Below are 11490 nucleotides of genomic sequence, written 5' to 3' on the forward strand. Positions count from 1 at the left end.
AAACTTAATATGATTAGAAGAACAAGATTGACAAAATAGAGAAAGAGTTGATGTAATAAAAAATAATCCCACATTGAAAAATCATGTGCGCTAGCATTTCCACTCATATATGACCTTTTTAAAAAAAAAATAACACAGTTAGATGACATTATCCAAACTTCTCTTGGGTTTTATATAACATCAAATTTGGACGAATGAAGGGCTCATACCTAAGTCATCATTTTGCATTCACCGAGAGCATTGAGACTTCAGAGTGATGACCCTCATAATGTGAAAAAAGTTTCCATGCCCTCACAAGTGAAAATTTAGCACCATTACTTGTTAAGTTGCTAAATTATAATATATTTTATCTGTTGTATTTCATATATAGAGAGGCTTAAAGGTTTCAAAAAAAATTTATCAACAAATAAAAGTGAAGGTCCAGAAACTAGCTCATGTTTATCTGTTGGAAGCATAGACGTCATGTAAAGTTAAAATGTGAAATTTAAATAGGTAATATTTATCTATTGAAATTAAATTCATATCTGTAGTCCTTGCATATTCATTTATGTGGATGTTAGATAAAGACTACGTTCCACATTATCAAAGTTTCTTAGTCATGGAATTTTAATCTTTTTTTTGGTGGGCTCTCTAGAAATGTTAGGATTCACTAGGAAACCTATTGGGCTCTGAGGCTATGATTGAGATGAAAATGAAAATATTCATGCAGTATAAGATTCTAAAAAGTATCATAATGGACCTTTTAAAATATATCATCAAATCACTTTTACGTGGTTGGTGATAAACAATAATTTTATGCTGTTTAAGGCGTCTAATTTTTACAACGGTATATATGATATTCCTTACAAGCACAACATGAGTAAGGATTGAGTCGTCAAACAGAATGTACTGCATAAATGAAATTTAAATTTATATTTTAAACAATTAAATCTAATAAAATTAATTATTCAATGTTAATTCAAAAAATCTAAATGAGAATGAATGATTTCCTAATTAAAAAAAAATTATTGAAATTTAATAAATAAAAATTTTGAATTTACTAATGATAAATGCTGATTAAATTTTATTGAGTTACATTGACTGGTGACTTGGTAGCCAGTATCAAATCTTGGTGAGTGGATTGAGTTCAATGGAATCTTATAATCACATACTGGAATGGAGTTTGCTGTGGAAAGGGCTTAATAAGCAGTGGCTTGGGGCGAGTGATGATGTTTCTATCGTTGCTGGTGGCCACAGAGGTGGTGGTAGATACCTGCTGGTAATCATAGGAGAAAGGGCATAGTATGCATTTACCATCACCAGTGGAATGGAGATGTAGGTGAATATATCTTGATAAGCGATGGAGTTGGAGGCAGAGTGCGTGATGGTGGAAGCATAGGTTATCAACCAGGGAAAAGGACAAAGACATGAGTCAGAAAAAGAGGAAAATCACACAAAAATTGTCATCATGTGCTCAATAGGCCAAGTAGTGATTTCACTTCATTAGTCTTGATATGATTGCTCCACAAAAGAGTGGACCATAGCACGGGTAGGAATTAATAAATCACTTTTATAATCACAATTAGGAACATAAATACTAGGGTGCCTTTTTAAAAAGAATTGTGGGTCTATTCATAGATCAGATATGGTGGATGGATAAAGGAGGTAAAGACAGAAAGACTCTAAAGTTTTCACTCCAAAACTCCATTTGGATGGTAAGGTATCTTCATTTGAAGTTGAAGAAATATGAGCCAATAAATTTTCTCTCTCCTCATCAATCCATGTTGTAAATTGCAAACAAGGCATCACATTTGAGGGTAAACTCAAATAAATCCTTTCAACTATTAAATAAACTAATTTATATTTTATCACTTATAACATTATTTTATCGCTGAAGTTAATATAAAAAATTACTTAAAAATATTAGCGGATGGGGAAAATCATAATTTTGTTCTAAAAATATAGTAAAGCCCTAACAATATTTGAATAAATTCATATCTGTATAATATGAGTCATAAAGTTATTTTTCTTTATGAATTTAATGTTAAAAATTTGATACAACATTAAAAACATAAGGAAAAGACAGAATTTTTGTTCTACGAATCTAGTGAATTGTTCCAAGACTTAGTAAGATATATTTATGTTCATTTTAATAAAAATAACATATCAATACATGAAATCACTATCAAATTAAAATGTATTTTGTGATTATCAATCAGATATGCGATTTATCGGTTCCTCATCCGAGACATATTAAGATGTTCATGTTTCTATCCGCTGGACATATCAACTCAATCTCCATCATGTTAAGTCTCTTTCTTATTCTTGAAGACAACTGTTTTCACTCCATCATCATTGTTATTTCCTCGGATTTGCATTAGGAGTAGAGAGGAGCCACGGGGAGAAGGGAGAAGAAGCATGAGCGGCCAAATAATTTTGACATGAGTGAATTGTTTTCAGAGCCTTCCCTTAATTACAAAGTGTAAGTTTTTTATGAAACTCATAAAATTTTAGGTATATCTTATGATTTCTAAAAGATCATTTGTGTTTACCCTCTAGGTCAATATATTAATCTAACTAATGACTTTAATGGCCCAATAACCTTTATTGAACTTTAAAATTAATTTTACATATCATCATATGGAATAATTAACTTCAGATTTATTTAAACCAATCAACAGATTTCATATTCAAATATATACTGGATAGCCATGGTAAGAAATATTTAAGGTTAAGGTACACATTGTATATAAGAACAATGTGAAAGATTTCTCCATGGACACTTGGAATGGATGGAGTCAAAAAGATAAAAATTAGTTATGACTCGATGCGTGATATTTATAAAAATGTCACACATTGGATGATAATAAAAATGATAGTGTCGTGCCTTTTCAGATGTTTAGAGAGACTTGATTTATTTAGTTATGTTGCAATGGGACCCAATAAAATTCATGAAAACATGGGTATATATCTCACTACGGTTTGTAGTTTTCAAGAACTGGACGTCGTATAATCATACGCACATGAGGTTTTAATCAAACACCAGAGATTCTTGCCCTACATGGTTATCAAGGTTGGTGCGATTGTGTGAAGCATGTGTGGCATGCATGAATCATTTTCTGGGAGAATTGGCAAGTATTGGGCCAGCCCATCAAATTTTCTTGATTGACGCGCTCGCAAGACAGAAGGTGTTGACCCTCCAAACTATTATGAATTACCATATGTATTACACTGGACTACTGAGCAATAAAAAAAAATCAGAATCAATTGGAGAGGAAAATAGTGAATTTATTTTGGAAATAATTTTCAACTGCCAGAGTGATTTAAGCACCCATATGGCCCCTATACCTAACCTAGATTGAATTTAACCAATGGGAGTCATTACAATTCCTTGTCACTTGTGAGAATTCATTCATCATAACTTATAAATAGTGATAATAATTTGGAGAGCAATTAGCTTAAAAAGAATGATACTATTTATGCAAAACATATTTGTTACTTGATTCCACAACTGAATGTAGAAATCAATTTGATTTTCTTGAATGATTTTGGCCATGTAAACATCTAAATAAATACTATTTGGGTTAGGAACGACCCTGGACAGGAATCAGATTGTCTGGTCTGGATGGTTAGTCAACCCGAGGTAAAGTCAAACCAACCAGCAATCTGTCCTCAGTTGTCCTATGGGTTGATTTGGCTGAGCCAACCCGATCATATGTTGACCTGACCCTTGACCTACTCTCTTGGACTGGTTTGGGCCAAGGGGTCAAGTCTACCCCTTAGAAATCTGACTCGACCCCCAGACCAGCCTCTTGGATAGATCAAGTTAGTAAACCCACATAGCATTGGCCGAACTGATCTAACTCTCCAGACCTGCCAACCCTAAAGACCATGGAGAAGTTTGCCTCTAGTAGTGAATGAGCTCATTCAACCAACTACGAATGACCCTCCAACTTTGCTGACATGAAATGAACCAATACTTACACAGATCTAACATATTCTCAAACTATATCTATAATGCATTGATGAAGACAGGACGAGACAGAAATTGGTCAGCCAGACGAAAGACGGGACATTTGTTTTTTTCAGGATGAAAAAACCGTCCCGTCCTCAGGCATTGGAAGGGATGCAGGACGAATGAATTAAAAATTTATTTCATGAGTTTTAATGAAAATTTAGAACTTCAATGAGCTAGAACGTCTATCGTTTTCCATTTCTGATGTCATACGGAATCAGGACAGCAAGGGTGCACCCATTTCCCAAAAGGATGGTTCGCAGAGGCGACATTGTCGGAGGAATGGAGGACGAATGAACTAACAACTTATTTCATGATTTTTAATGAAAAATTTAAATTTCTGAGTTAGGAACGTCTATTGTTTTCCATCCTGATGTCATACGGAATTGGGACAGCAAGGGTGCACCCATTTCCCAAAAGGACGGTTCGCAGAGTTGACGGTTTTGAAAGGGATGGTTTTGGGAAAGTGTCGAAAATTGGGACGCAGGACGGGATGAAAACCAACCCGGACTGTCATTCACTATAACTATATCACAATGTCATATGAGTCTCAATAGCAGGGATATCATCAACTACCTTGCTATATTTTAAAACTTAGAAGCCACTCTGCCCCTTGGAATCAATCTATCATATGGGCAATCCTAACATAGGGAGAGAGAGAGGGGGGATATGGTTCAACCAATGGTGAACAATAAGCGAAACCCTCGGCCCAGCCCACAAGGCTCTTATTTTCCTCAAAAAATAAATTAGAGAAAAAAGGCGCCTTCGAGACTCTCTTCTTCGTCTCCGTCGCCGGCGAGCACGCCCAGAAGAAAAAAAAAAACCCTAACCCTAACCCTAATTCTCCGCAGAGATCAGGAAGAAGAAGAAGAAGGTCGAATGCTATCTCAAGGCCGCGATCCTCCTCCGCGAGTGCATCATCTCTATCCGCTTCTTCCTCGCCGCCCTCTGTTCTTCCGGCGATCCTCTCCTCTGCAATTGTTGATGTTGATGATGGTGATGATGATGATTGATCGAGAGTTCTTCGAAGGGATCTTTGTCGGCGACGGCGTTCAAATCCGGCAAATCTGGCCAGTTCTGAGAGTTCATCCAGCTCCATTGCGAGCCTCGGTGGAGCACGACGTGGCTGTTCAACCAGTGCCCCGGCCACGCCTGCTGTAGAATCTGCTGTACAATCTGAGTTTTCGCCGGAGAATTCTTCTCCGCCGGCGAATCCGCTTCCTGTTCGTGAGAATTCTCCGCCGGCGGCCACCGATCTTCCCTCTCGAGCTGCGCAAATCGACGAACATCACAAATCCGAAGAACAAATCCGAGGAAATCACCGGAATGCACCTTCGATCGGAGCGCCTTCAGCATCGAATTCCTCTCCCGGAGGGCCTCCAGCCGGGTCCTGACCTCCGCCCCCTCCTGATCAGGCAAGAACAGTCTTAGAGAAGACCAAGAAACGGGATAATCCAGAGGAGAAACAGCGCGGAAACCTTCTCGAGCTCCAATCGGGCGCCGTTCAGGGCTTCAATCTGGCAGGAGAGAATCTACAACAGGGAATCGGAATTCGATCAGAAGAAGAACGAGGATTGAAGATTGAAGAACAAGGACTGAAGATTGAAGAACAAGGATTGAAGATTCGTTCAACAAAACAAGGATTGAAGATTGAAGAACAAGGATTGAAGATTGACGAACAAGGATTGAAGGTTGAAGAACAAGGACTGAAGATTGAAGAACAAGGACTGAAGATTGAAGAACAAGGATTGAAGATTGAAGAACAAGGACTGAAGATTGAAGAACGAGGACTGAAGATTGAAGAGCGAGGACTGAAGATTGAAGAACAATGATTGAAGATTGAAGAGCGAGGACTGAAGATTGAAGAACAATGATTGAAGATTGAAGAACAGGGACTGAAGAACGAGGATTGAGAACAAGGATTGAAGATTGAAGAACAAGTATTGAGAACAAGGATTGAAGATTGAAGAACAGGGATTGAATTTGGGGGGAGAGGGGAGACCTTGGCGGGCTTCATCCGGGGTTTCTTCTTCGGCTCCGGCTCGTCGGCGCTGGGGCAGAAATCGAGCGGCGTCTCCGGGCTCGCCGTCGCCGCCATCCGCGGCGGAGATTCGATCGCCGCCCGCCGCCTCTTCTTGCTCGGAAGGCGAATCTCGCCGTCGCCGCCGCCGCCGGCGGATCTCCGCCGCCGGGCGCCCCAGCGGAGGCCGTGAGTAGACGCCGCCTCCCAGATCAACCGCCGGAGTTTGAGAAGAATCGCCGCCACCTCGAGCTCCGCCGCCATGGCGGCTAGCCCCTTCTCTCTCTAGAAGAGATAGAGAGAGAAGGCGGCGCAGCGCGACGGCTTGACTGTGCAGAGGATAGATTTGCGGGGGACGAGGCGAAGAAGGCGAAGCGCGATCCTGTCGAAAAAAATACTATTAAGCTTGTGCCACGTGTCGCCACCGGACGCCCCCTCTCTCTCTAGTTCTCTTCCTCGCGCGTGAAAACCCTAGGAGAGAGAAAGCTGCCCCGGATTAATCTGGGCCGTCGGATCATGGATGGGAAGATAACTCTGATACACCAATGATGCAATTTTGAGTTGATAAGCAGTCCTATCTGCTTGTGAAGAAAGCAATATAACTCAATGATGGATTAGTGGCTGAACTCCTTAATTCATCGTTAAGCCCTAAGAAAGTAAGAATTGATGAGCTTAATTGAAAATCTGAAAAAAGGATAATGCTAGTCAGCTGGGATTAAATCAGACTGAGTGACGGAGCTCAAATTTGCCAATTGGTATGTTGATTTTGTGGATGTTCGGCTAGTGGATATGGGGCTTAGTGGTAGATTTAATTATTTGATTGATGTGGATTTCTAAATTATAGTAACTTTAGATCATTTTCAGATTTATTGAGAATCCTAATGTTACTATAATTTAGAAATCCACATCAATCAAATAATTAAATCTACCACTAAGTTACTATAATTTAGAAATCCACATCAATCAAATAATTAAATCTACCACTAAGTTACTATAATTTAGAAAATGATCTAAAGTTACTATAATTTAGAAATCCACATCAATCAAATAATTAAATCTACCACTAAGGTATCCTAAAAAATGAGAGCTAGTACCTTTAGACTTGACGAATGAATAGTCCTAACAGCTAAAGAAAATTGTGTATTTCTGTTGTCTACCTCATTCGTGTCTCTCATTTTGTTTATTTACTATACATGCTGTGTGTGCTTTCTGCATTACTAATGACATAAGTTGTGTACTAATTTTCTGAGATATTATCTCCTTAATTAGTAGCTGCAAAAAACAAATGACTTCAGTGTCAAAAAAAATTCCATTTCCCACTTGTTCAGCAAAAGAATAATTTCAGTGCATGAGTATTATAGAAGCTAATTCATCCCCCTCCTCCTTACCTTAGGCGGGGAACATTTAGAAACTTTAGATTCGGTTACACTCTATTATTGAATGGAAACATTGTTTGATGAAAGCTGTTTTGATAAAATGAGCATCTGTATTGTTCTTGCGCCAAAAACTATATCAATACCTAAAATTAAAAAAGTAGTAGCCAATCCATCAAACCATCAACTTGGTACCATCAAATGTTTAAATATGTTAATGCCTGCAAATGTCACTTATTTATGTTTATCTAAGCTACCAGAGTGGACCAATACTTCGTTAGATATAAACTTCAATAAACTGTCTTCTGGTAAAATTTTGAGTCACAGAGTTTTGGCTTAACATTAACTTACCTAGTTTAACCCCAACGAACTTACTTATCTCAGAGATCTTGATGTAAACTCCGAAGTATAATTATTATAGGGAAATGCAAGTGCAGGTAGGCAGTTCTACCACAATCGTAAAAAATAAATACAGTTCTGCATCATCAGAAATTGTAATGCAATATAAGTATTTCACGACTTTAATCTTTTAAATTTAAAATAATGCTGACATAACGTAAACATTCATGGTTACAGGTGGTAATGCACCTACATTAAAAAAATATATATTAATATTTAAACTTTAATATCCCTTGTCATGATTTTAAAAGTTACGTCATGACTTTAATCTCTACAACTTAAAATAATACTAAGATAAGCTTCTACTTATTAACGTAAACATTCATGGTGGCAGTGCACCTACATGAAAAGTAGAATCAATAAAAAATAAAAAATAAAGAAATAATTAATATTTAAACTCTAAACTTTCGCTTTACGTGAGATCACCAAGGCGCAAAGATAAACCCCGAATAATTTTCGCGCTTCCGGGCCAATCGGACGGTCCAGAAAGAGCCACGTTAGAGGAATCGGACGGCGGGGATGATCCGCCGAGACGCCAGGAGGCAACCAGAACAAATAAACTTCTGAACTTAAGCCTCTACTTATGAACGTAAATATTAATGGTGGCAATCCACCTAAATGAAAAGTAGAATCAATAAAAAATAAAGAAATAATTAATATTTAAACTCCAAAATTTCGCTTTACGTGAGATCACTAAGGCGCAAAGATAAACCTCGAATAATTTTGGCGCTTCCGGGCCGATCGGACGGCCCAGAAAGCGCCACGTAAGAGAAATCGGACGGCGGGAATGATCCGCCGAGACGCCCTGCGGGCGCAACCAGAACAAATAAACTTTTGAACTTAAGCTTCTACTTATCAACGTAAACATTCATGGTGGCAATGCACCTACATGAAAAGTAGAATCAATAAAAAATAAAAAAATAATAAATATTTAAACTCTAAAATTTCGCTTTACGTGAGATCACCAAGGCGTAAAGATAAACCCCGATAATTCTGGCGCTTCCGGGCCAATCGGACGGCGGGGATGATCCGCCGAGACGACCGCGGCAACCAGAACAAATAAACTTCCGAACGTAAGCTTCTACTTATGAACGTAAACATACATGGTGGCAATGCATCTACATGAAAAGTAGAATCAATAAAAAAGAAATAATTAATATTTAAACTCTAAAATTTCGCTTTACGTGAGATCACCAAGGCGCAAAGATAAACCCCGATAATTCTTGCGCTTCCAGGCCAATCGGACGGCCCAGAAAGGGCCACGTAAGAGAAATCGGACGGCGGGGATGATCCACCGAGACGCCCGCGGCAACCAGAACAAATAAAACCAACGATTCTTTCCCTTGGCGAGGGCTACAGCGATACCCGTTCCTCTTCCTCCGGCGGCAAACCAGAGAAATTACCTGCGAGCTTGCTCGAGCGAGAGAGGAGGATGACGACGACGGTCTCCGCGTGGGGCAAGCCAGGCGCCTGGGCTCTCGAATCGGAAGAACACGAAGCCATGGAAGTCCTCGAGCACCAAGAAACCCCCTCCGTCGAAGCCTCCCCCGATTTCCCTTCCTTAGCCGCGGCCGCGGCCACCCGGATCCCCAAGAAGAAGAAGCCCCAGCGCGTTTCCCTCGCCGATTTCACCAACAACGGCGCCAGCAGCGGCGGAATCAACGCCGGATCGGGCAAATTCCAGGTCCGAGCCATGGCGGCCCCGCCGGCGCCCCTCGTCGAGCCGGCCAAGGGTTTAACCCCCGAAGAACGCCTCATGCTGCCCACCGCCCCCCGCGAGCGGTCCGCGGAGGAGCTGGAGCTCGGCAATTCCCGCGGATTCGGCCGATCCAGAACCAACGGCGAGGATTCCGTCTCCCGCTGGGATTCCTCGTCTAGGGTTTCCGACGACGGCCGCCGGGGCGGGCCAAGCCGCGATCTTGCGCCGTCCCGCGCCGACGAGGTCGACGATTGGGGCGCCAACAAGCGCTCAATCGCGCCGGAGCGCAGAGAGAGGGCCGGCGGGTTCTTCGAATCGCAGACTCGCGCGGATGATCAAGATAGCTGGCTTTCTAACAAGAGCGAGATCAGGAGAAACGGCGATGGATTCAGAGATCGCCGAGGGTTTGAATCTCTGAGCAGGGATTCGACTCCCGGGGACGCTGAATCGTGGGGAAGAAGAAGAGAGGAAGTCGCCGGCGGAGAGAGGCCGCGGCTCAAGCTTCAACCGCGAACTTTGCCGCTGGAGAAACCCGAGGTTCAGAATTCTTCGACCAAAGAGGTTGTTGATCATCGCCCGGAGGTGAATGTTGTTGTTAAGAACAAGGGTTTGAATCCGTTTGGGGCTGCTCGGCCTCGGGAAGAGGTTTTGGCTGAGAAGGGGCAGGATTGGAAGCAGATCGAAGAGCGATTGGAGTCGGTGAAGATCAGGGAAGAGCGATCGGAGTCTGTATCGAAGAAGGGGTTCGGATTAGGAACCCTAGTTCCCGAGAAAACCGAGCGCTCTTGGAGGAAGCCGGATGTTGTGGAAGTTTCTCCCGAGCAAAGGTTTGTATGAAGATTTCATCCGTTATTGTCTTTTATTCGGATTCTATTCAAGAGGCTGTGATTAAATTAAGATTTTCTCAAATGCGTGATCGTCAATTCGATTTAAACATCGTATTTTTAGTTGGGGTGTTCTTGGGGGCAATGGTTTGCCTATTTATTTAGATTTTACTCAAAAGACTGCTATTAAATTGAGATTTTCTCAAACGCATGATCATTATTTTGACTAGAACGCTAGATGTTTTAGTTGGGGTGTTCTTTGGGGGGGCATAGTTTGCCACTTTCTCGGCTGCCTTGTACCAAAAAACTGCGACTATATCGGGATTTTCTTAAAAGCACGATAGTTGATCATGTTAGACAATTGGGGATTCTTTTTTTGGGGTGTTCTTATGCATTAATCGCAGTTTATGTGCACAAAAGCTGCTATTGAATCAAGATTTTATTATAGACAACATCATAGTTCTGTTTTTGGATGTTCTTGGGGCTTAATCGCGGTTTATGTGCACAAAAGCTGCTATTGAATCAAAATTCTATTATATACAACATCATAATTCTGTTTTTGGGTGTTCTTGGGTCTTAATCGCGGTTTATGTACACAAAAACTGCTATTGAATCAAGATTTAATTATATACAACATCATAATTCTGTTTTTGGGTGTTCTTGGGGCTTAATCGCGGTTTATGTACACAAAAACTGCTATTGAATCAAGATTTAATTATATACAACATCATAATTCTGTTTTTGGGTGTTCGTGGGGGGGCGGTTGCCGATTTCTCACAGTTTTGACGAAAAAAAAACTGCGATTTTATCAAGATTTTTCCGAAAATCATCGAATTTAACGAGGAATCGGGTGTTGATTGCAGAGAGGAGATGGGCGAGGAGGAATCGGCGGCGGGCGAGAGCTGAAAAAATCGTCTGGAGCCCGTCCTGAAGAGGGGTGGCCGAGTTTTGGTAGTTTGATCTCGCTCGTGGTTTCTCTCTAAAAAAAATTATCTGCTTCCGTTTTTTCTTTTTTTTTCTAATTTTTGTCGAGCCCGCAGAGTTTGAATTCTTCGCCCGTGTGCTTTGAATCTGTCAATGTGTGTCTTGTACGATTTGGACGTGGCTTCTTCGTTGAAATTTGCCTTCTCTTGTCCCTTTCGCGGACGCTCTAAACTCGTATATAAATAGTCGGTGGTGGC

The 11490-nt window shown here is 40.8% G+C and overlaps 2 protein-coding genes across 2 annotated transcripts; one reads left to right on the forward strand and one right to left on the reverse strand.

The window, feature by feature from the left end:
• Positions 1 to 4485: 4485 nt before the first annotated feature.
• Positions 4486 to 6391, reverse strand: LOC144712031 (uncharacterized). Its single transcript, XM_078586206.1, has 4 exons — positions 5997 to 6391; positions 5473 to 5526; positions 5327 to 5401; positions 4486 to 5263 (listed from the first exon to the last, which is right to left on the reverse strand). The coding sequence occupies exons 1-4, from the start codon at positions 6276 to 6278 to the stop codon at positions 4877 to 4879; spliced, it is 798 nt and encodes a 265-aa protein (XP_078442332.1). The 5' UTR covers positions 6279 to 6391; the 3' UTR covers positions 4486 to 4876.
• A 2729-nt stretch (positions 6392 to 9120) lies between these two features.
• LOC144712443 (glycine-rich protein) lies at positions 9121 to 11464 on the forward strand. The gene is made up of 2 exons (XM_078586719.1): positions 9121 to 10312; positions 11173 to 11464. Exons 1-2 carry the CDS (start codon positions 9219 to 9221, stop codon positions 11213 to 11215), a joined length of 1137 nt encoding a protein of 378 aa, XP_078442845.1. The 5' UTR covers positions 9121 to 9218; the 3' UTR covers positions 11216 to 11464.
• The last annotated feature ends 26 nt before the right edge of the window (positions 11465 to 11490 follow it).

The sequence above is a fragment of the Wolffia australiana genome, chromosome 14 (genome assembly GCF_029677425.1).
Source record: "Wolffia australiana isolate 7733 chromosome 14, ASM2967742v1".
Classification (NCBI taxonomy): domain Eukaryota; kingdom Viridiplantae; phylum Streptophyta; class Magnoliopsida; order Alismatales; family Araceae; genus Wolffia; species Wolffia australiana.

Excerpts from the sequence above, each read along its gene's own strand:
- LOC144712443 (XM_078586719.1), top strand. The coding sequence starts at position 9,219 with ATGACGACGACGGTCTCCGCGTGGGGCAAGCCAGGCGCCTGGGCTCTC. Across the intron at positions 10,313-11,172 it reads GAAGTTTCTCCCGAGCAAAG|AGAGGAGATGGGCGAGGAGG; the intron begins GTTTGTATGAAG and ends TGTTGATTGCAG.
- LOC144712031 (XM_078586206.1), bottom strand. The coding sequence starts at position 6,278 with ATGGCGGCGGAGCTCGAGGTGGCGGCGATTCTTCTCAAACTCCGGCGG. Across the intron at positions 5,527-5,996 it reads CCCGGATGAAGCCCGCCAAG|ATTCTCTCCTGCCAGATTGA; the intron begins GTCTCCCCTCTC and ends TCCCTGTTGTAG. Across the intron at positions 5,402-5,472 it reads CCCGATTGGAGCTCGAGAAG|GAGGGGGCGGAGGTCAGGAC; the intron begins GTTTCCGCGCTG and ends TTGCCTGATCAG.